Here is a 25,196-nt window from a genome sequence, read left to right as displayed (position 1 = left end):
TTTATCCAGTTTGAATAAATAACTAACTGACTGCACTGTTCAATGATTAGGATTAATTGGAATGTATGAATCTGACTGTTGTGAAGTGCCTTGAGACAACATGTGTTGTGAATTGGCGCTTTATAAATAAAACTGAATTGAATTGAATTGAATTGATTTGAGGATTTTCCTGGTCTGAATAAGCATGGAAAAAAGAAAATAACGCTACAGAAAAATGTTAGTTTTTCCAGATTTTATCCCATTGTGGGAATGTTGTGCCCTTCCTTCCTTCCTTCCTTCCTTCCTTCCTCCTGTCATTACTTCTTTCCCTCCCCAAGTCTTTTCTTCCTTCCTTGCTTGTCCCAGCATTAATTTTCCCAGTTTGTGTTAAATCTAGTGATTAACCAGTTACAGCAGCACTAATGTGTTTGTGTTTCCAGGTGCCAGAGACGATGCGCTGCGTTCTTCAGGCTGCTCTGGACCTCAGCACCAGCACCAAACCCTATGACAGTGTTACAGCTGCCCACCTCCTCCACCTACTGCTCCAGCAGCCAGAGCTGATCCCGGTTCTGCTTCGATCGGCCCAGGATGTAGGTCTGGACCTCCAGATCTGCCCCCCACTGGCTCAGGCATCCGAGGTTCTCGTCTTAGAGCTCAACACACTGGCTGGTAAAATCCCTCAGCTGGAGTGTGAGCAGATCTGAGTGTTGATCACACGTGTGACTGTTTTCCTGTGTCGTCTCAGTGGTCCAGTTCCTGCTGCGCTGTCTGCAGACAGAACTGTCGGGAGCCGAGTTGTCTCTTCTGCAGGCAGCTGCTTCGTTTCCGCTCTACGGCAGAGCACACTGCATCACTGCTGTGCTGCAACATCTGAACACTGAGTGAGCATGACAGTCACGACACTATGATGTCCTCTGAGCACATCTGATTTGTTTCCACTGATTTGTGTCTCTGTGTTCTGAGATGTTTGAGTCAGATGGAGCAGTGGAGAGGTCTGGTGTCGGAGCTGATTGCTGTGTGCTACAGGATGTCTGACGTGGTATCCCCTGTGGTCCAGAGCTCCTCCCCAGAGGGCCTCATCCCCATGGATACTGACTCCGGTAACCTCACTCTTCTTCAGAGTCCTTTGAGGAAACCTGGAAAGGGTCAGGATGGTGTTAATAATGTGACGTGTGTTTGCACAGAGACGTCTGGAGGTCTGCAGAGGATCCTGCAGGAGATTCAGCCCAGAGACACCAATGACTTCTTCAACAGCGCCAGAGAGCTGGAAACGCCCCAAGAAGATGATGGAACTCAGTCCCAGACCCCACACACACCACCACTAAACACAGGTACAGAAAAAATTCAATAGTCATGATCAAGAAAGTTCCCCACTCTCATTAGATATTAAAATCAAACAGCCAAAGTACACCCCATCACTCAACAGCTTGTAGAACCACTTTTAGCATTTCAGTCAGGTAGAAGTCTGGACTTTGATTAGACCATGGAAACACCCATGTTATTTTTTATTCCAGTCGTTCTGTTGATGTTCTGCTGTGTTTGGGATCATTGTTCTGTTGATGACCCGGTTTGGGCCAAGCTTCATCTTTCTGAGAGATGGCCTCACATTTGACTCTAGAGTAGTTTGGTAAACAGAGGAGTTCTTGGTCAAATGAATGACTGCGAACAAGCCCTGAACATCAGCTCTATCACTGACGTTCAGTATGAAGCGTTTATGCTGATAAGTCGGCTTGGTTTTGTCCAAACATGTCTACTCTGTCCTCATCTGTCCCAATGGACTTTGTTCCAGAACCTATGCGGTCCATTTAGATGTAACCTTCCAGGCCGTGTTGCCATATTTTTAATAGAAGAATGATTCTACTCGCAGCCTTTTGAAAGAATCCATACTTGTTCTGTGATTTTTTTCATCCTGTCATGAACCCAAACATTAAAGATGCTAACCGAGGCCTGTAGAGTTGGAGCTGCAGCTCTATTTTTCCAGGGGGTTTTCTGAGCATTGCATGGTCTAAACACTGGGTTTATTTGCTGGGAGCTCCACTCCTGACAAGATTGCCAGCTGTCTTAAGTGTTTTCACTTTTCACTAATCTTTCTCTGTTTAAAGTGATTGACGACAATCTGTTCGGAAACATTTTTGTAACCTTTGGTAGATTGCTAAGGTCACTGCTGATGCATTCCTGCCTTGGCATTTCGGTTGACACACACCTGTATGCTGATGAGCAGCAAACTGTCTAGACTTCAGCTTTTATAGAGGTGATGACACTGATTATGATCAATTATTTAGGGTCATTTGATTAGGAGGCTGCTGTTTTCCTTCCTAAGTCTTATGGAAGCGGCAACTAAGTTGGCTCATTGTTTTAACACACAGCATTTTGATTTAGGCTTTCTCATTGTTTAATGTTGACTTAAAGTCTATAATAACGTCAAACTAATAAACATTTATATTATTTCCTGATAAAAAGTTTGACTGTGTTTTGTTGAATCATTCTTTCCGTTGCAGTACCAGTGATATCCTGATGGGGGAAGTGTTTCATCTTCTTTTAATGTCGTTTACTTGGAAGCTATTAACTATACTAATCTACAGTGTAGTCATCCAAGTGAATCAGTGTGATTTGTGCTTGTATTTATTTGCAAACAAAAAGATGGTAGAGAATAGCAAATAGTACATATTTGGAAGCCAAGATAACTGTTAGAGCCCTGAGCAGTCTTCCTCTGGGATCTATCTCTTTTATATTTCCTGAGAGTGTGTGTGTGTGTGTGTTCTTGTACTTGTTGCTGAGTGAGAACCATTTTTCGTATTTTTATCGCAAAGTGAGGACATTTTTCTGGTCCTCACTTTTTCAAATTCCGTTCTTGGGACAGGGGTTAGGTTTACGACTAGGGTATTAACTGGTTAGGGTTAGTGTTAGGTATTAACTGGTTAGGGTTAGTGTTAGGTATTAACTGGTTAGGGTTAGTGTTAGGTATTAACTGGTTAGGGTTAGTGTTAGGTATTAACTGGTTAGGGTTAGTGTTAGGTATTAACTGGTTAGGGTGAGGGTTAGGTATTAACTGGTTAGGGTGAGGGTTAGTGTTAGGGTCAGGGTTAGGCACTAAAAATCAAGAAAAATGAATGGAAGTCAATGGAAGTAACCGAAAAGTCCTCATAAAGATAGTAAAACATGGATGTGTGTGTGTGTTGGCTCCAGACAGAGAAGGCTACAGGGTGACGGCTCAGATGGTGCTGGTATGTTGCTGGCGGAGCATGAAGGAAGTGGCCATGCTGCTCGGGCAGCTCTGTCAGAGTCTGCCTCTGCACTACACCAATGAAAATGAGCTGACACACCCCGGGCTAATCACAGAAGAGCAGGTATGCAAACCTCATCACCGCCTTACTGATGTAAAGAAATCATTTCCAGTTTGAACACTGAGCTCTTCACAGCAGCAGTAAGTATGTCCGGTACCCTTCATGCCCTGATTCAGATGATGGAGGCTGAGATAAATCAGCACTGAGATGGAAAATGGGCGTTTATTGTAACGAATATCACAGCAATATTTACCGGTACTTATACACACAGTTCTAATACACACATACTACAAAGAGAGTTCCAGCCTGAAGTTTTCATTCACTCATCAGGGACATGGCTGTTATATTATCTGTAACTATAACAAATAGGGTCAAAATTACACATCGACCTCAAATATGTACATACCCCATCCAATAATGTTTGGTGAATCGTCCCTTAGCAAGTTGTACCTCAACCACATGCTCTTTGTAGACATTGACAAGCTCTTGGCAAACTCTCAGCTGGATCAACGATTGCCTTTCTTGGCACAATTGATGGAGTTGATTTAAAACGACTGGTTTCCTCACACAGACCCAGCTTTTAAGCATGGCTCACAAGTTTTCCATAAGCTTGAGGTCAGAGTTCTGGAAAGCCAGTTGCAGAACCTTAAAGTTATCCTGCTTTATCCATTCCAGAACCAGTTCTGATGTGTGTTTTTGATCAATTTCCTGTTTGAAAACCCAACTGTGTCCACGTTTCAACCATCTAATTGTTGATTGTTCCATCAACTTTGAGCAATGTGGCAGAACCACTGGTGGCAAAACAGACCCATAATGATGCGTAATGATGCTGTTGCCATGCTTGACAGTAGATGGCGTGTTCTTTGGTTCGAAAGGCTCACGTTGACTCCACTAAACATATGTCTCTGTGTTTGTGTCCAAACAGCTCCATCTTTGTCTTGTCTGACCAGAAAACGTTTCTCTAGAAGACATTCAGCTTGTCGATGTTGTCAGCAGCAGATTGCATTCCAGCTTGGAGGTGTTAGTTTTGGATTAGGGGCTTCTTCTTTTGTCAGTATACTTTGCAGCAGAACTACGACCTGAACGTCCAACAGGAGCTACAGTTGAATGGTTTAGATCAAAGTACGTTCATGCGTTTAAATGGCCTAGTCAAAGTGCAGACCTAAATCAAATTGAGAATCTGCGGTGGGGCTTGAAGATTTGTGTTTACAGACGTTCGCCATCTTATCACACTGAGCTTTAACTATTTAACGAAAAATAATGGGCAGAAATCTTTTATTTATCATATTGTTTTCTTGTCTGTGGCACCGTTCTGATTAATGCTACAGAATATCAGGGTGACATTTTAAGTCTCTGTTAGGTACTTTGTATTAGGCAGTTATGGTACTGTTTATTGTTCTTGTGGGAAAAAAAACGTTAAGAAAAGTCTGATTTATCGGGACAACGATAAACTCTAATTTCTGATGTTTAGAAAACACCTGAAGTGCTTGTACGTTTGTAATTGTTACGTTTGCTGACCTTTTTTCCAGTGTTGGTTTCATAAGAGCATCAAATAAATCAATATATTTGAATATATGACTTTAAGTAAGTATTGTGTACAGTTAGCAGTGCAGTTTCTCTACCTTATGTAATTAATGTACTGAAACAGCCTATTGATAATGGATAAGTTTTAGAGCAGGTTTCTTGGCCTCTTACTGTGTGCTGTGACAGATGTAATTACTTTTTTTAAACTTTTATCATCATTTGTAGCATTATGGCAATGAATGCCACAAAGTCCTTTTCGCCCATCTCTACTTTAGATGTGCAAAGCTGGCACAGACAGACCACACTAGTTGGATTTTAGTTCAAACTTTTCAAACCATGTGTTGGTTTCCTTCCACCTCACAATGACTTACTACTTTCTGTTGACAGATCAAATAAAATCCCAATGAAGTACTTTGATATTCGTGGTTATAACTGGACAAAATGTGGAAGAATTGAAGGCATATTATTAATTTTTCAAGCCATTGTAATTATTGATCAGTGGGGAGGAATGAGTGCTATTAATTACCACCACCAATACAGTAATGAGTTTTCTCCCTTATGAGCAAACGATGATGTCTTTGGTCCCTTTCAGCAACAGAGTTTCAGTGGTTTGATCGTGAGAGAAGCTTGATTCTAAAAACAATCCAAAATGTCGCATCCTTCTAGAAACCCGAGCAGCCGTCCAGCCGCAGCTTCCTCAACAATGTTTGAGAACGAGTGTCTGTGTGTGTTTGTGACCCCACACTGGGAGGCTCTTCAATTAGCATCCGCTCTCGTTAGTGCCGCGCTTTCATTTGGGGCGCAACCAGCTGGTTTAACGGCCGCGACGCACCTCCCTTTCCACCGCATTCTTTCCAAATCGCTTCCAACACCAGCAGGAAAACGGCGCACACTCGGCCTGCACGGACTCACACATGAACGGCTTGTCTGAGTGGTTCAGCATGTGCATGTCCATAATAACAAGGGACCCAGACATAGCCTGTGTTTGTCTGTGTGGGGGGTTTGTGTCTACCTCTGGATCTGTGGAGAAAACAGGAAGAATTAAAATGTTTATGTTCATTATCGGCACAATCAGCTGCAAATTTAATCGACCTACATAAAAAGTCATCAACCAATGAAAAACAAGCTGATGATTAATGGGTTGCACTTCTTATTTTCAGGTGGGACTCCCAGGGTCGGTAGAATTAAAGTTGGTATCAGCCAGTAAAAACCCGATCAGTACATCTCTACTCTATAATCCTCGCTCTGACTGTGGAGCAGAAGTTTAGGAGATTAGCTATTTTCTTGTAGCCGCTCCCTGACTTATGAAGATCTACACATGTCTGCCAAACTTTGTCATGTTCTCTTGTCTTTCTCATTTTGAATAAGAGTTTTTTTTTTTTCGTTAAATAAACTAAACTAAAGTTTGGATTTTTCAGAATTTTTCAATGTGGAGATTCAAATTTTGTTTGGCAAATTGCAAATCTTTCCCCTAAGTGTTGAGAGCGCCATATGTCCTGAAAGATAAAAGGCTGTAACAGGAGGATGCACTTTATTTTTATCATTGCTGCAAGCACTCGTTTAGATCTGAGGTGAGTTTTTGGTCTTGATTATGGTTCTACCAGTGAGACCTTTAACGGCAGGTGAACACAGTCCGGCTGCCGGACAGATGGGCTCAGGTTGTCACACCTGAGGTAGAATTTGAAGAGATAATAGGGTGGTGCTGTCCCAGATTTCATGTTGTCTCCTGTAACCATGCCAGTGGCCCTGATTATATAACTGCTGGTTTAACAAACAGACGCTATAGCAGGCAGACAACAGGACAATTTGAACTCTTCACCTTTACCGCTACCTTTCTTTCTCTTAGTTCACTACTCTCTGTGTGTGTGTGTGTGTGTGTGTGTGCGCGAGAGTTTGAAGAGTTGACTCTTTGGACCCATTCTGCCCTACCACCATGATGACCCGATTGGGCAAATGTGTGTGTGTCAGCTGGGTTCCTTTGGGACCTCGCCATTGGACCGGTTTGCTGCCCTGTGGACATTTTTGTTATTGGGTTAGAACCGTGGCAACGGGAACAACTCATTCCTGGATGGACACTGAAGTTTTAGTTTCAATGTTTTCAATCTTGTTTTACTTTTGTTGACGGTGTACACATTATTTTTCAAAGATGTCCTCGTTTCTCAGAGTTTTCAAGCTTTTCTCGTCACTGATTGAAAGGCACAGTTTTATAAACCGAGCTGATTTTGATGAACTGGCCAAAATGCATGTTTGATGAAGCAGGCAGCTCTGCTTTATCACATTGCTTTTCTCTTTAGTGACTGTTTGAAAAGACATTCAAAGGAGCGCAGAAATGCCTCCTTTTTCTAAAATGTCCTGTCTGGTGAGTTGTCTCTGGGCTGGAGTAAAGCCGCTGCAGGGTGGACTAAAAGAAAAAGGTTTTCAGACCACATGTTGTTTAGATTAGTATTTGTGGTTTATTTATAGACTTATTTCATCCTTGCAAAGTCCATTTTAGAATTTGCAGAGTACTTTGTTGTGAATTGTGTGTCCTTGTGTGCAACAGACCACCAACACACTGTTTCACCTGGAGTTTAATGGTTCTGGTGGAGAGAGTAACCATTTGTTTGGTTAAAGACTAATCTAAACCTTTCCTTGCACTCTTGCAGTTATCCTTCTCACTCCTAACTCGTCTTCATTAACTCCATCCTGCCTGCGTTCTCTTCTTCACCTCTCTTGTGCGCTGGACATTTAAACCCCAAATACCGCTGCTCCTTGTAGTTTCTCCTTTATACCTGTCAGCATCTTCTTCTCTCAGAGATTTTGTCTGGCTCCAACTGGCTTTAGTTTCTCTTTTGCTCCGGCTCTCATTAGTTATAGATCACAATGTCGTCTCCAGACATTACAGTGTGAGGGCAAGCCAGTCTGTGGTCATCTGTCAACTTGCAAACACAAAGGGTCTCGGAGTTGATGCCGCATCCCACCTTTGCCATAAACCTATCTGTCTCTTCTACCACACACCTCACCGCTGTCTCACTACTTTCCTGCTACTCCTGACTTACTCATACAGTACCACAGTTCCTCGCATGGCAGCTGGCCGTATTTCATCTCTAGATCCACAAGGACCGTCAACTTGTTGAATTTGTAGTCCTCCCTTTTTTTTGTGTGAAATCATTTTGCTGCTTTCTGATCGTCACCTCTCTTCTTCAAGATATTAAGCAGCTTAAGAAAAAACAAGGAAACATTCATGTCTTTTACAGCATCGAAATTCAGTTTATTTATTTGGCAACAAATGTCACCTCCAGGCAGTTTAAAAGACAAACAGGCCATATTCATATTCAGCTTCATACATTCCTCTTTAAATAGTTATAATACACTTTATTTAAATTCAGTTTACTATGCGAGTTGGAAACCAAACCAGTTGAAGCAAGTCGTTAACTTTGCAGCAATCCCTCACCCTGAGCGTTTCACCACAGTGGACAGGAGCTATTTAATTAAACGTGTTCAGAATGAATAAGAAAAAGAAGTAATGAGTTTTATATTTTGTAAAATAAAATCTTATTTTAGCTGTATGTTCAGTAAAATATACATAAGTAAAAAAGAAATCGGATATGTTTGCTAAAAATAAAACACTTAAGTTAAAAAGAGATCTTTTGTGTTCAATAAAAAGAAGTTCATACATTTTTAAACATATTTTCTTAAAATACAAATATTGAATAGTTATAGTTTTATATAAAAAATTTACATTTTATAACAGTCTATAACAAATTTATTATATATTAAAATATTTCTGAAATGTTACTTTAACATTTTGTAACCATTACAAACTAAAAAATTGTATATATTTTACTAAAAATAAAATTAAAAGGAATATGTTAAGTGGGCATCCATTTCCTAAATTAAAATGTAAGGATTTTAGTAACAGTTGTCTTTATTATTTGACCATATCCAGACCAGAACTACAACTTTTTCTTCTGCAGACTTCTTTCTGAGAGGAAGTTTGCTATTTAGGTCTCTGTCAGCGCTCTGAGCTAAACATGTAATTAAACTCGGGGAAACATCTCTCTCTCTCTCCACAGATGGACTTTTTTTTTTTTTTTTTTCTGGGAAACATTTGCAAACAGGAAGTTGATGTCTAAATAAAGTCCTCCCTGCACCCTCCCCCCACACCCTGCACAGGAAGCCTGCACGGCCCTTTTTAACAGTTACACAGACGGGAACCTTCGGAGGGGGAAGGCTTTAAATAGGCGAAGTGGCGGCTCAGCTCGTCCCAGCTCAGCACCGCAGCGGTCAGGGCTCCACCGGCTCCGAGCCATGTAACGGTGACTGTCGCTGCCATTTTTACCACCGGTGAGGTCAGTCCTGTCCTGGGAGTCCACTCCCGGAGCCCAGCGTGATAAGTCTTGGTTCTGCTGTGGTTCACTCTGTCCGGTTTAGGGTCAGCCGGGTTTACTGACCTGTCATAAGGCAGATTAAAAGAACGGACAAAGGCTGTCTAAGCCCTACATGTTTTTTTTTACTCCTGAGGATTTTTGGTTTCTTCTTGCATCACTGTCCGTTTTCGTTAAGGGGTGTGTTTCTGCTTCATCTTGCTCTGTTAGGCGGTTTATTCTAAGCCACACCAATAAAAAAAAGGAGTGTTTTCATATTTCCTTTTCTGTTTTCACACACGGTATTTCATGCTTGATGTGTTTGTGCCTCCGGACCATGCCACCCCTCCCCGTGCCCTCCGTGCCACCCCTGACTAAGCCAGAGCCTGGCCGCTGCTCTGGTGGTGGTGATACCACAGCCTTAATGACAGGGAGCTGGAGCTCTGCGTCCGCCTCGCCCTGCCGCCTCACCTGCAGTACACTCACCAGTTTACACACTGCCACAGAAACAGGGCCCGGCGCGTCTCTGTGTGTGTATAGTTAGAACACCGTTGGTAACACTATTACTAACTGGATGGTTTTACTGACAGTGGCCATTATGCGGATGTCTCAGCGTCCTTATTTGAGCACACTTGTCACGCTACTGACATGCCGCTCTCACGGCTTGATGTGCTAAAAGAGTGAGTTTGAGAGACAGAGCCACTTTGGTGCCACTTTCTTGTAAAAAGTTGAGTTTATGATCTCTGACGGTTCGCAGAAACAATATCTGTGGAATGATGGGGGTTAAAATGAAGGCTGCTGATCAGGTTAAATCCCCCTGAAATCTGACCCCTACGTAGTGTTGGGGACATTTCTCTGAGGTTAACTGTCGGTGCACCTGTTCGTCGTAAGTTGACCCAGAGCCACATCGAGTGCTGCTTTTTTAGAAGAGAACCTCCACTCTGTTTTATGAGGTTTTATTCTGGTCTCTGGGTTAAACACATGTAATTACCCTTTTCGTTCTGGTTAGACACCTCAAATACAGTCAGGATGAACAGAAAGTACTTATCAGGACTCTCAGCAGTGGTTTTCTGTCATTTTAGAAGTCTCCTTCCTTGTTCTAGAGGAACGTGGGACTACTATTCCTTCAGGAATGTTTCTTTCTGCAGGTCCCAACACAGACCTTCATCCACGCTGAGGTCTGAGCTGAGTACAGCGAGGAAAAAGAGGAGAGGGTTAGAGACGAGAGTCCAGAGAGAAACCCCGACGCAGTTTATTAGAGGCAAAGATCAAACTGTCTGTTCAGTTATTTGGCGTATAGAGTCACATGATAGAAGGTGTACTGTCTTTGTTCTCTATTGCTGGATATCATAAGCTTGACTAATGAGTCAAAAGTCACGATCACATTTGACTAATGAGATCGATAATTTGCTATAGACACACAGGACAACATTTTCAGATTTTCTCTGATTCCAATGAATGGATCAATAACAGCTTCTGCAGAACTTGCTCGTGTGCTTTAGAGGCAATTTAGTGATTTAAAACAGACAATCCTTTAAAACGCGCAGGAAAGGAAGGCCTAGCTTCCAGTGTCTCTCACAAAGAACGTAAGGAGCATATGTTTCATGGCCATTTCCATTTCTTCTAAAAAAGAAAGTTAAAGAGTTGTGAAAACAGAACGCTAACACTTTGTGTAACACTTTCCTCTCACACTCAATCCTCGATTCTCTCTGTTACAGGTGGAGGGGGTCGGCCTGTACTTCCGCCAGCAGCTCCTGCAGTCCCGGCACCGAGGAGCCTTTGAGCTGGCTTACGTGGGCTTTGTACGACTCACCGACATGCTCTGCAGGTGTGTGTGTGTGTGTGTGTGTGTGTATGCGTTTTCACATGCAGGCCAGCAGAGGCTGAAAGGTAATACTACTGAAGAGCCGTGGGCAGTGCAGCTTCTGTCTTGGTGCTGAGTGAAAGTGTGCCTTGTAATTAGCGAGTGGGTAAGATCTGAGCAGAAATGACATCAGAAGCGGGTGAACACATATATCATCTGTTTACCTCTGGTAAAGTTTGGACGACATTTAAAAAAGAAAAAGGTTTATCGTTAAAGTCCTACATTCTACCCGATGGACATTAGAAAATATTACATTTATCAGCATTTATCAAATTAATAATATATATTTTTTCAGATATTAAACTTTGAATATTTGTTCTTTAGGGGTTCACCTTTTTTCACAGTATCATAAAGTAACATCAGGACAGAAAGCTGCAGGTGTAACATCCAGTCATACAATAAATGAGGATATTGTTGAAAAGTTCATTTATGTCATTAACTCCATCACTAAGCGAAACACATATAAAGGATAATATAATAAATTTATATATTGACTCATGTTTTAAGCCTTTACTACTGTTAATTCTGATTTTCTGCTTACAGCGCATGAAAACATAACATTTAACATTAGAAAATTACATCAGACCAATAATATAAAACATTTTAATACAGAAATGTGGGCTTGATGAAAAGCATGTTTAAATTCGGTGGGGGGGGGGGGCTGGGGTGGTTGGCACCTGCCTGGCGTGTTGGTGGGTCCCCCCTGCTTGGTGCTGGGCGGTCCTTTGCTGGAGGTTGGTGGGGGCCCTGGGCCACTGGGGGAACTGGGTTCCCGGCTTGGCCTGTCCAGTGGGGGACACATATGCTCAATCACACACACACGCACACACACGCACGGATAATCCAAATGTTTGAAGGCTATACGAACACAGGGTACTGTTACGATACTGTGACCTGCCGGCTTTGATGCTGGATCCAGTCTCGATTAAAAAGTCACACATTTAGGATTCAGTCTCGTCTTGTCCTTTATGCAGAGCAGGTCAGCCCTGGCACATGTTGGCAACCAGCTTCTCTATATATGCCTGAAAGGCCGCAACAGAGCATGTGAAAAGAAAAAAAAACAACACATTGAAGTTTCTGGTTGTAACATAAAATGTAAAGCAATAAATATGTCTTACTTGAATCTTCTGTCTGTTTTAAAGAGTGGCTACAAGAAATGATCAGGTTCATACCCCATGGAAACAGTTGATAGTTCCTTGACACTGATCAACTTAAAAATGTATAAAAAAGTATACATAAAAAAAGAAAACGGATTGATTTTTATTTTATTCATTTATATTTATTTTTTTTCCCCAAGGCTGTTTGGTCATTTTTACCAGGAGTGCCAACAAGTGTTGAGGATGCTGTAGGAAGAATTCCTCTATTAACATAAGAGATCGTCACTTTCCTGCTCCTCCCTGTTTTCCTCAATGACTGGCTGTGTGGACATGGTCCACAGCCCTGCGGCAGGTGACGAACCACACCACCGCCGCAGCAGTGTTGACTTTGAACCACCCAGTACTCACCAAAGCCCTCACTTGTTTTGTTCTGCTGCAGAAACCGGTCTTTCTCTCCCTCTCTGTGTCTCTGTATGAGTTTTGCAATGAAGGCGACATTGTGGTGGTTGTGTAGGAGTGCTGGGAGTGTGTGTTTTCTCTCCTGGCGCTGTGAGCTGATGCGAGGCGAGGCGCTCTGTGTGGATGGTATGCAGACTGTGTTGGGTTACAGGGTGTTGATTGCGGGGTGCCTACCCACAGGCCTTTGATGCTCGGGCTTTGGTGCGTTCCTCAGTGTTTTCACTCCCTCACCGTGTCTCTGCTACGTCTCTCTCCTTCCGAATCTTCTGCTGCTTTCACTTCTGTTTTTATTCACTTTCTCTTTTGTGAAGGAATTCACTGGTGAAATGTGCACTTTCAGCTGCAACATTTCATCCCAAATTCTTTTGTAAGACATGCTCTCAAACCACCACCAGATGAACTTGGTTACGTTTCCAGAAATACTTCTTTGGTCCTCATTTGTTCATTTTCTTTATTTCACATTCTTTTTTACTGGCAGGGGTCAGAGGTTAAAAGTGAAATGGGATAATCTAGAGTCCTCCTGCATCGGTGTCACTGGTTCGAGTGGCAGAATGAAGGAGGAGCAGATGCAGCTCTATAGATACACAGATTCCACTTTTGAAACCTCTTCCCCTGTTTGAGCTTCCTCTGACCTTGGTGTTAAACACCTCACTGATATTAAAAATGGCTAACTTTGTCTTTACTTGGTGACGACTTGCACACTGAAGTTTTGATGTTCATCAGTTCAGAGGAGATTGAATTTTCATGTCTCTGACCCGACTGCTGCCGCTTCTCATCCGTAGATCGATAAGTTTTAGTGTTTCCATGTGAGTTCTAGAGCTTAGATGTACTAAGTGTGTACCAAATACATTATCCTTCCTTTCCTTGATTCCTCCCTTATTTAAATTATTTCTTTGGTTTTATTTTCGTTCTTTATTCCCTATTTTTTCTCTTCTTCCTTCCAATAATTCTTTTTTCCTTCCTTTCTTCATTTATTTCTTCCTCCTTGCTTTCTCCCTTTTGTCTTTTCTCTTTAAATTTTTATTTCCATATTCCCTTTCTTAAATTTTTTCAATTATTTTCTTGATTCATTCTTTCTTTTCTTTTTTCTTTCCTTTCCTACTTCCTTCCAAGATTCCTTCCTTTCTTCGTTTTAACGCTGCACATCACCCTGGACACACCATGTCCTTTGAAACACGCGGTGCTGGCTGCATAGATGCTTTTCTTTGGCCGTTCAGAGTTGGTTGGAGGATGAATTCCTTCCTCTCTTTTCTTCCTTCCTGCCTTAACTTTTTTATTCACCTTCTAGCAGGACAGCAAACCTCTAGAGCTACAATGTACGGTACATCAATGGTCTAGGACCAAACCAGAACCAAACCCGGTTGAAAGTCTGTAGCTCATGTTCACAGAAGTTCTCCGTTCAATCTGACTGAGCTTGAGCTACTTTGCTAAGATAAATGGAAACATTGTCCAAAAGATTTGCAGCTGTAGTTGTAGCAAAGTGAGGTTCTAGAGAACATTGTCTCATGGGTTCTGAATACTAACACATACTACATGTTGCAGTTTTCCCTCCTCTGCACAGTTATGCACCAGTGTGTGTTGGTCAAAATAACATTCCAGTTAAACACACTGAAGTTTGTGGTTGTTCTGTGGCGAAATGTGGAAAGGTTCAAGTGGAATGAAGTCTTTTGCAAGGAGCTGGATTTGATGCAGCATCTCAATGTATATGATAATAATAATAAAAAACAAGTAAATGTGCATCTGAGCGAGTCGTGAAAGTAAATATAGTATTCCTGATCCTTTTCCTAATGACCAAATAATGTTTTTATGTTTTAAGAAGCGGGAGTCGGGCCTTGCAGCAGCTTCCCTCCCGCTGGCTATCCGAGGTTCTGGAAGAGGTCAAATCCAGTGATCCGACATCGAAACTGTGTGCCACACGACGAAGCGCTGGAATACCCTTCTACATTCAGGTAAACGTTACGAGAAGGCATGAGAGAATCAGAAGGGTGCTTGAGATGCCGCGGCCTTGGTTGTTGAAGTCAGGCTGACGATTTCAAGAGTCTGCCAGAACGTGTTGGTGAGCAGAGCAGTCATTGAATTCAGTTTACCTGGCACAGTAGACAGTAATGATGAAAAGAAAGTACATCCACCTTTCAGTTTTAGGGTTTTGCATATCAGGACATAATAAAAAGGACCTGGGTCTTAATTGATTTATATCTAAGTTCAAGTGTGCAAGAAAACAAAGAGGATCTCATTCTGTCACTATCTATTAAAGAAAGATAACTCCAAAATGATAGCGCTGTGTGTGGAATAATTAAGTACACCTTCGCTATCTCCATGGGATTTGAGAATGAAAGTAGCTGCGAGGTGCAGTTGATCAGGTGCACTTGTTTAAGCGATCAACATCAGTGCAGCCACCTCTACAAAAGCAGTCGTTTTAATGGTTTGGTGCTCATGCAAGTGTGTTAATAAAATGCCAAGATGTAAAGCCATCAGCAATGACCGTAAAGAAGCAATCGTTCCTGCTTATCAATCTGGAACGGGTTTTAAGGCCATTTCTCTGGGTTAGGAGCTACATTTCATGTTCTATGGACCTCAACCAGGATGTAAAATGTGAAAGTGTATGACATGACTGTTGGAAAAATACTGAACAAGGGTGGCGTGTTTCAAAGTACTTCCAGGAGAAAGCCTATTGTCTCTAAAATCATGTCAGACAGCTGCATCTTTCTGAAGGAGTGGACATCCCAGGAACGTCAAACCTTGTAATGCTCAGAGAAACTGCAAAAAGCATTTTTGTTCAGTAGAGGTTAGATTTAAATAAATCTTGAAGCTGATAAACATCAGATGAAGTCATAGACCGACCCGGTTTAAACATGGTGTCCTCTGGTTGCCCCCCACCTCTAACAGAGAACTGTTATCTCCAACTCAGTGTGTAATTGAGCCACAGCTCAACCCCTAAACATAGAAACCTAGACAGGACATGTTTTTGTGCCAGGATGACTTAAAACCACAGATTTCGCTTTTGGTTTTTAATTGAATGTTTTGGAAGCTCTTAGCGGGACTTGTATGATCTGGAACTGTTTGGGTCACTGTGTTTACCGTTTTGTTTGAGGCGTCGAAGAAAAGATGATGGTCAAAGAATCAAGGGAAGTCTGAGGAAAACAGAAATCAATACCTTTGCTTTGGCTGCATTCCTTTACACTGAGAGGAAGAGTCAGATCTGGGAACGCTGGCTGCTGTGCCTGCCTCATGCTGGTCTAGACTGGTTCACAGGAACCAGGAAAACCCGTCGCTCCTTAGAGCCGCTGTCTCCTCCTTCTCTTCTTCCTGTACACTCCATATCTCCATCCTTTGCTGCAAGGCTTGTTTCCCGTCAGCATCCCAGCCCTGACACAGCTGGCTCCCATCAGCTCCCTCAGTGAGATAACTCTTTGCTCATGCAGCAGCTCCCACATCCCCTTGTTCCCATCCCTGGCACATAAAAATGATGTAATTCAGTCAGCCTATCAGTACTGACAAACAGTGTGGATCTGTTTCTTTATGTGAATGAAGCACAGCTGGAGTTGAGATCAGAGTCATAAAAAAGGCAACAAACAGCCTTGTTTTGCATTAGTGGAGATTCTCAGTCATGGAGGTCATGCCAGTTTTCAGTAGACGGATTGAAAACAGCTTTTTCTCTTTTTTGCCTCTCATTACACTTCACGTTTACATATGTCACGTTTAATGTGACATATGCTCTTTACAATTCAGCTGAAAAACGTCAGGGTTACATGACAAGGTTTTATTACGACAGTATTACGACATGACAAAAATAAAAAGCCGTAATAATCTGGTTGCCCAACCTTAAACTAATACTATGTTGAAGCACATTTTAACTGAATTTCAGCTTTTAACCTATTTTGGTCGTAGTCAGTCGACACGTCATCTATTTTCTGGAAAACATTTCTACGAATATCTTAGATTATGAGGATGTCTCTCTTGTAAACAACCCTCTTCAGACGACCACACAGATTTTCTGCTAGATTTAGTTTTTGCGTGATTTTGAAGTGAATTTCCTTCTCTTGAAGTCCTTTCTGTTGCAGATTTAGATTTATGTTTGGCTTCACCGCGATACAGGATAATTAAATCCTTTTTAATCTTCATCTTCGGCTTTTCTTCTTTCTTTTCTACCTGACGGTTTGGGCCAAAACCGAACCAGTCATAATTTCCTCCGCTACGACTAAAACCCCAGCTCCATCTGAAGAAAGATAACTCCACAGCATGATGCTGGCACTAAAACAGTGAAGCATGGTGGTGCACAGTGTCATTTTTGGTATTGTGGTTTCATCACACCCTAACACATTCTCCAACAAGGTTTTCTGCCGGCTCTCAATGTTTTTGCTGGAAGTAAAATCTTCTCAGTTGCAGGCCTACTCATTACGTAAGGAGAACTCAGGAGGTTGTTGATTTTTAAACTTTGTGACATCGCTCATTATCCTGCAGGAAGTAACCATCAGAGGATGGGTCCATTGTGGTCATTAAGGGAAGCACATGATCAAAAGCAATAGTCAGGAAGGTTGTGGTGTTTAGACTAAGTTGGCCTGAAACTTGTCCAGAAAATATCCCCCACATCTTCACACCACCACCACCAGCCTAAACCGTTGATACAAGGCAGGACGGATTTATTGGGTTTTTTTGGCTAAATTCTCATCCAACCATGGAGCTGGAATCAAAACTCATTAAACCAGACAAAGTTTTTCTAATTGCCGTCATCTTTCTGTTTCTACGTTTGTCGTGCATTCAGACGCTGAATTCTGCGTTCCTTGGTTGTAATAAGTGCCTATGTGAGCCTTTTTATCATCTTGAACCAGAATGCCCTCTGACCTCTGGCATAAGTGATGGATTTTTGTGCACACATCTGCTGATCGAGGGATATTTTCCTTTCTTGGACCATTCTCTGTAAACCGGAGAAGTGATTGTGTTAAATCCCAGCAGATCAGCAGTTTCTGTGGTACTTGGCCCATTGCCGTTTGGTACCACCAACCTCATGTCTGGTGCCCAGTTTGAACCTCAGCAAGTCTAGTATTGAGTTGCTTCCTTGTATTTGGTTGATATGCAGGTTGTGTAAACAAGCAGTCAAACGGGGGTCTCTGATACACGGCCCCTCCCGCTGACTGATAACTTTGTACAATGAGATCCTTTTGATCCTTTGTAACTTCTCTGCAAACTGTGGCTAAATGATCCAAATGTCAGGTAAACTCTACCCAGACAGCCTGACCTAATTTCAGGTTTGTCAGGTTGCAATTTTACAGTTTTCAAACCCTCACTCTGTTACCTTATTATCTTTGCCACAGGCTCTGCTCTCCTCTGAGCCAAAGTCATCCAGCTGTAGTCTGCTGAAGATGACCATGGGGGAGCTGATCACTCTGGCCGTGCCGTCTGCTGAGAGCAACACCAACAGCTCCACTGTGCCTCAGGTTGGACCATTTCACTCATGAATAACATGTTTAAATTTTTCTGGTGATGTTTCTAAGTATGTTGTCCCCTCAACACAGGTGCATGCTCTGAACATCCTCAGAGCTCTGTACAGGGACACTCGTTTGGGGGAAAATATTATTCCCTTTGTCTCAGATGGAATGCAGGCTGCTATGTTGGGATTCACTTCTCCTGTTTGGGCGGTAAGTCTAAGTCTTACGTTTTTACCTCATAAAAAGCAGCATGGATGTTAAAATATACCTGATTTCTATTTTCCACCCTCTCTCTTTGTTTTGTTTTCCAGGTGAGGAACTCCTCCACTCTTCTCTTCAGCACCCTGATCACAAGGATCTTTGGAGTGAAGAGAGGGAAAGATGAACACTCAAAAAAGAACAGGTCTGCTGCTTCTGCCTGTCTTTATGGTGCTCTACCCAGCTTTAGGTTGAGGCTTTGTGCATATGTTCAGTTGGGAAATGGTAAAAGAAACATTTTCAGGTTTTTGCCACCATGACAGTAAAAAATGTGATAAATCTGTTCATCTCAAATTAGTTTATATTTAAAAATAAGCTTTAAAAGGATTTGAATTGCCAAGTGATAAAGGTTGAGGTGCAAAAATAGTATCACCACCAAAGGGCGCTGTTGTAACACCACGCTGACTAAAACAACAAGCCTGCCTGCAGATTGACTTTTGCAGACATGCATTCTTCAGGTTCGCTGCACGAATGACAATGAAGAAAAAGGGAAGTTTCTCCGAAAACAATGAAATGGGTTCCATGTGATTTGACTTTATTGATATCAAATGGTAATCACTCCTCAGTTGGTCGCATTTGTTGCATTAACTGTCATCCTGTCTGCATTTGATGATAATTATGTGAATGTTTCTGAACATTTCTCAACATTTTTACACGGAACGCAACAGAAAAAAAATTATATTCTTTGGACTGTCTCTAAAGAAATCATAATAGATGTGTGTGTTTTTATAGAGATATCAATACTTTTAGAGGCTAACAGAGTTGTGGAAAATATTAGCATACACTGATGTTAAGACTTCCTGTCAAGAACAACAGATGACATGTAGCGGTGGTCAGATGTTTATATGATGATCTATAAGTATCACACACACAGAATGAGTTTGGCATGTGTAAACAGTCACTTTGTTTATAAGTTTAACCCTCTTTGTTTTGGTTGAAAGCATATTGGCTCTGCTGTGGAGAATTGTTTGAAAGATTGTGGATTGCTTTTTAAGGTTTTCGGAAGAGTCCTGCCTCGCAGCATCGCAGCACCTTGTCAAACAACTGCTCATGTGTTTGAAGAGCAGCACAGTGAAATGGACAGCAGGCATAGCTCCCACACACACACACACACACAACTATATATATATATATATATATAGCTTAGTTGATATTTTTTTATCTGTTATTTCATTTCTATTTAGTTGGTTTTATTTGTCCTTGAACCACATGGGTGAATAATAATAGAATTGATCTAATCCAGTCGAGAACATGTTTGACCATAGGCCTTCTAGATGGAGGCTAATTTGCAGTCCCAGTTTCTGGGACTTAAAAATGTAAACTGAGGGTTATACTAAGACCTATATACATTGTGTCAGTTATATTTTGAGCCTGTCTGCCAGTATTATTGTAACTTTTTGCTCAAATGTGAATTTAAGCTCATTGCAGGACTAACTTTCCCAGGGCTTTCTGCTCTACAGTCCTCTGTCTGGTTCCTTGTGTTGTATTTTTTCTGGCTCAAGGCCTCTGAACACTGTTACCCCAGCTGAGCTCGCTCCTGTTTATCTTGTACATTTTCACAGGTGGTTTTAGTCTTATGTCCAACACCTTGTTGAGCTTTCAGATACATAATGCTCCTCTTGACTTCTTTCCGTTTACTTATTATTAGACCATGAGGTTATTTTTATGTGCACGTGGGACAATTTGTTTCATTATAAGTGAGAAGTACAAATAAATGATGGTTGTATAAATTAGCTCTTTGAGTTGTATAGATTTATCTTTTTACAGGTTTATTTCTCTTTTAGTAGTGTAATTGTCAGATTTGCTTTCTTCATGTCAGCGAATTGTAGTTGTGTTGCAACATATTCCTAATTGCATCCTTGGCAGTTTATCATTTCCTCAGCCTGTTGAGCATCTGGTCTCTGTTATTACCGTGACTTTGTGGATGTGATTCCTGGCAGCAGAAAACACATTGTGACAGCTTGTCCACTCCAATATTTGGCTCTGTGTCTGCAATGTTCTCTTGGTTCACTGAAAATGGAGAATAAACACATTTCCTCTTCACACAAACACCACTCTGTGTATCTGAGTGTTTGGAAAGGCTGAATTTGTTGCTGTCTATGGGAATGGAAGATGTGTATTTTCTGAAATAACTTGTATCCAGTTATGTTGTTTGCTTGGGGATCATCATCCAACTAAAGCACAGACCGAGGGCCCGCTACACTCTGAGACCACAGATGGATGTCGATGAGATAGCTTCATTTAGATAAATGTAACTGTAAACAAAGCTGACCGAGCAAAGATTGCTCGCTGCATTCCAGCCAAGGCCCCGGCCGGTTTTATCTCAACTCTACTTTAACTCCTCACTTTGCACTCTACATGTAAAAATGTCCAGATTAATGTTGCAGAGGAGCTTTTGAGCATTGCTGTAAATGTTTCTATGCCAAGCTCCTCTGAAAGGTTACTCCCTTTTCCTTGGAGGAGAAAGTGTTCCTTTAAGCACCAGTATCATGCAAGTGTGTATGGATTTCATGGATTACGGATACACTTGCAGGGATTTGTCAAACTCCCCATCAAGAAGAATACACGTCTGAAATATCGTAATGCGGCCTGACCACCCAGAGTTGAATTCAATGCTAAAAAGCTCACATTTTTGGCTGAGGAGGTTTTATCTCAAGCTTATACTGACACAAATAAAGGAATCTTTGGGGTTATCTTGATGCTAAAACTGAAAACTTAATTTAATTTTATATTATACTTTTTCATGAGTGGAATTATTTCCTTTTTAGGGTGCAGGTTTGAATATATTGTAAATATGCCCTAATTCTAAATGTCCCTCAGCTCGTTGCAACTAGACCAAACACATTTTACAGCCATGGACAAACATCTAGGTTAATTCCGGTTATATATTTTAACATCTTTAATCTGGCAGAATTTGTAGGGAAACTGCAACTTTCAGTTGAGCTTCTTTCCTGATTGTGACCCTTTCAGTCCGTAGCACGGTAAAGCTGTCTTCACTGTGGACAGTGATACTGGTGTTCCAGTACTTTCCAGTTCCCTTTACGGTTAATGGTGGTTGGTGGTTCCTGGGCTGTTCCCGAACATCCAAACCAATCTCCTTTCATCTGAAGATGACGGAATAATTTTCCAGACCCAAGCAAAGTCGTCTCTGAATAATTTGTACTTAAGCACAATAATTTTAACTGATGATCTTGGAATGTAGATTAGTTTCAAAATGGCACAGAAAGACTTTGTCAACATCCGTAAATCCACATTTCTCCTTCTTAGATCTTCTCTGAGTGTTTTCGGTCTTTTCCGTTGTTTTGAGTGTTGTTCAGCCAACGAGTGTCGCCAAAGAAATGGTGTTTATGCTGCCAAAAAGGAACTAGCTGCGCAGATCAATCATGATCACTAAGCAGAAGGTACTTTCTGAATTTAAATGACATTCCCTTGGTGAATGTATGTAAACATCTGTTGTTCCAGAATCCAGGTTTATCCAAAATCAGTATTTGATGCGTTTTCCGGATCTTTATCCTGTTGGAACATCAAGCTGTGTCCAAATTTCAACCATCTAGCTAACGGAAAATTGAAGAATTGGAAGGTTTAGTTTTTATTTTTCTAACCGTTTTCAGCAATGTGCAAGTGGCAGTGAAACAGTCCCACAGCATGATGCTTCCACCACCATGCCTGACAGCTGGTACAGTGTTCATGATGCATACAAGCCTACTTGTGGGAAAAAATCCCTGCATTTGTCTTGCTGGAGACTTTAATCTTGGAGCTTCCACAACAAATTCAAACTTATGCAATTCTTGTTTTAAAAGACATAATTGCAGTTCTGTGTTTTATAATCATACCACTCTGGAATAAGAATGGTTTAAATATGACACCTATTCCCACAATGAGTGCATGTAAACTCCTGACTAACCTCCTATTTGACCCTTTTCCCTCTCCGTCTAACGTGCTCTGACACTGCCTGTGACCCTTGGCCTCCCGGAGCCTAGACTTGTCAGGCGAACAGACTCTCATTAGGAGAAAACACACTCTTGCAAACTTGTACAAAATCTCATGTATGTTTCTCACACAGTTTCTGCATTTGGTTGTCATACGTGATCATCCTTGCTCACTCACATGGTCCGCCTGTGTGTCATATCCATGAAAAAGGCCTTTGGGCAGCTTTCCTCCTGCTAAATGTGCTTGAGTGTGTTTTCCGTGTTGTTCTGAACTGGTCTCTGCCATGAATGAGGCAGTATGTGTAGCACTATCTCCTCAGTCTGGTGATCAAGAGTTGGGCAGAGTAAACGCCTTCCCTCCAGTAGGGGACTTGATTTAGACAGACGGAGTCAAATAAAAACTTTACTGGCCCTCAGGCTGAATGATGGTTGAAGCAGGAAGACCGCCAGAGTTAAATATGAAGTTTGTCATTTTATCAGCAGTCATGTATGTGTTTCAGAATCAGAATCAGCTTTATTGCCAAGTTCGTACATACAAGCAAGGAATTTGACTCCGGTACACTTTGCTCTTTTGTTCTGTTTTTGTATTACACAATATACATATTTACAATGTACAATATACACATATCTAATAGAAAAGGTGCATTTGCAACATCTGTATGCTGTTGTTCTGTACTCTATTGAATGTTCAACAGAGAAGCAGCCTGGGGGAAGAAACTGTCTCTGTGGCGGCTGGTTTTAGTAAACAATGTTCTGTAGCGGCGGCCTGAAGGTAAAACTCTGAACAGTTTATGTGCAGGGTGTGTGGGGTCTGCAGAGATTTTAGCAGCTCTTTTCCTGACCCTAGACCTGTATAAGTCCTGGATAGAGGGAAGGTCAGCCCTGATTATTCTCTCTGTGTTTGAGTAAATGCATAGGCACAAACATGTGACAGTTGTTGCTGCTCAGGGTGCACACACAAGAATGGGAGGGTTTATTTCTGGCCATGGCAGGATGAACAAAGACGAGGGCTGGATTTGTTTAGCTTGACAGGATTCGGAACAAGAACTTTGTCTTATCAGGCCGTCATAACATCAGTCTGTAGACTGCAGTAGCCGTCCTAGTGCTCTAATAGTTTCCCTTTTTATTTCCACTACGTTCTAAAACCATCATGACTGTGTTTTTATCACGATGTTAAATTAAATACCGTCTGTTTGTGTCAGAGTTCTTTTTTTCTGCCCGTTCGGCGTAAGTTATTTTATTGTTCTGGCCCAATGTTGTACCAGGAATCACTTTCATAGGCATTCCGGGGCCCCCAGAGCCAACGTGAGAATGGTTTTCTACATTTTTGGAACAAAAGGCACATTTCCTCTACAGGAACATTTTACAGGAACTAGGGCAGCTTTCTGTGATAACTCCTCACTTCCCTCCATTTCTGCTAGACTCTTCAAGGGGAAAACAGCAGATCAGGCTGGTGGTGGTAGTGTCATCGTGTGGGGAATATTTTCTTTGCTCACTTTGGGCCCCTTAGTAAGGATGTTGTGTTTAAACCAGTATGATCATTCCAAATCTACTCTTCTTCTGCTGGTTACTTCCTGCCAAATAATACACCTTGTCACAAAGCCCAAAATGTGGGAATGGGTTAAATGTACTCCAGCAGCATTCACAGTGCATGACGCTATTAAAGTCTTTGCTGTGAAGGATTAATGAGGTCCTGAAGGTAAACAGGGTCCAACTCGGTATAGGCAGTGTGGACATTATGCTGTACAGTGGCTGGTTTTTAAAAACACCGTACAGGATCTTATCTGCTTGTAAAAACACAACAGTCTGCAGGCTGGGTGCATGCTGTCTGGGTTGCAGGCTGCAGCTTATCCCTGAGAGATAAAATGTTATACAGAAGACATTTGTGTCTGTTGGCGAGACGGTCAACATGTGACTGAGTGAGAACATGAAAAGCACGACTTTACCAGTAGTAGTAACAATAACTATCATTGTACTACATGTAGTTTGGCACAATAATCATGATACAAAATTGTCATGTTGTTACACCCATATTGTGAGGGCTGGACGATATCATGGACACATAATATTATTATGATTAACCAACTTCTTTCTGACTCTTTTCTTTCTCTCATAGTGTCCATAACAGCCTTTATAAGCTTTAGCATCTCAGTCACTAAACATATTCATCAGCCGTGAGCATGAAGGGGAGTGAAAGTCCGTCTAAGTGGCAGAAATAACACTGGAATGCAGAAGTTGACCTAATGTTATGTTGCTCGTTTTTTAAGAGCTTTGGTTTCATGCAGGGAAATGGGGAAGAAGTTGTGATCATGATTTTACTGTGAAAAAACTGTGATCTGATGTTTTTGTAATATTTTAAGTTTAGGAAAGGGTTTTCTCTGAGGATCCAAATCTGCTTGTATACGGGGTCGGCGTTTTCAAAACATAAATCATTGCAAAACTAACACAAGTTGATAAAAAGTTGAGAGGGAGTGGGATAAATTGCAATTTTAGCCTTTTTTGATGTAGTTTATTGTAGTTTTAAGTGTTTCTTCACAATATAAATTAATAAATACTTTAAAGGTTTCCAGAACTCCTGAAGGTCTCAGAGCAGATTTCCTGGAGCCTGTGTGAGATTGCTCAGAGTGCCATTATTAATGATACCTATCTCCTTCTCTACCTCTGCCCTCAGGATGACAGGTCGGGAGTTTTTCACTCGTTTCCCAGCTCTCTATCCGTTCCTCCTGACCCAGCTGGAGGAGGCTGCAGCCACTGTGGAAAGGTGAGTTGACTCATAAGCTCCCTTCACTTCTGGTTTTGTACTCAGAGGCTTGTTAAAGTAAAAAGGGAAGATTGTGCAACCCTTTATCAACCCTGATGTAATGGTATTTTTTCCTTCTAAGAAAAAACAAACAGAACTATTTATTTTTTGCAGCTTAAATTCCATCACTCTGTGTTTTGTTCTCATGCCTCACAGCCTTGTCCTTATCGCTTGCTCACTTGACGGATTATTTACTTCAAGCACTGGGCTTCACGGACGAATAAAGTAAA

The 25,196-nt window shown here is 41.6% G+C and overlaps 1 protein-coding gene across 1 annotated transcript in view; it reads left to right on the top strand.

Annotated features, from left to right (window-relative positions):
• thada (THADA armadillo repeat containing) overlaps positions 1 to 25,196 on the top strand; it is a 116,255-nt gene that overhangs the window by 11,024 nt on the left and 80,035 nt on the right. The window contains exons 16-26 of the mRNA XM_047352005.1: positions 420 to 648; positions 725 to 860; positions 943 to 1,079; positions 1,164 to 1,310; positions 3,166 to 3,326; positions 10,852 to 10,961; positions 14,370 to 14,502; positions 17,866 to 17,988; positions 18,067 to 18,189; positions 18,291 to 18,382; positions 24,838 to 24,927. Coding sequence (XP_047207961.1) covers positions 420 to 648; positions 725 to 860; positions 943 to 1,079; positions 1,164 to 1,310; positions 3,166 to 3,326; positions 10,852 to 10,961; positions 14,370 to 14,502; positions 17,866 to 17,988; positions 18,067 to 18,189; positions 18,291 to 18,382; positions 24,838 to 24,927 — 1,481 coding nt within the window. The remainder of the gene's footprint in view (positions 1 to 419; positions 649 to 724; positions 861 to 942; positions 1,080 to 1,163; positions 1,311 to 3,165; positions 3,327 to 10,851; positions 10,962 to 14,369; positions 14,503 to 17,865; positions 17,989 to 18,066; positions 18,190 to 18,290; positions 18,383 to 24,837; positions 24,928 to 25,196) is intronic.

The sequence above is a fragment of the Girardinichthys multiradiatus genome, chromosome 22 (assembly GCF_021462225.1).
Source record: "Girardinichthys multiradiatus isolate DD_20200921_A chromosome 22, DD_fGirMul_XY1, whole genome shotgun sequence".
Taxonomy (NCBI): Eukaryota; Metazoa; Chordata; class Actinopteri; order Cyprinodontiformes; family Goodeidae; genus Girardinichthys; species Girardinichthys multiradiatus.
The sequence above is the reverse complement of the archived record's forward strand: the minus strand, read 5'-3'. Positions and strand labels throughout refer to the sequence as shown.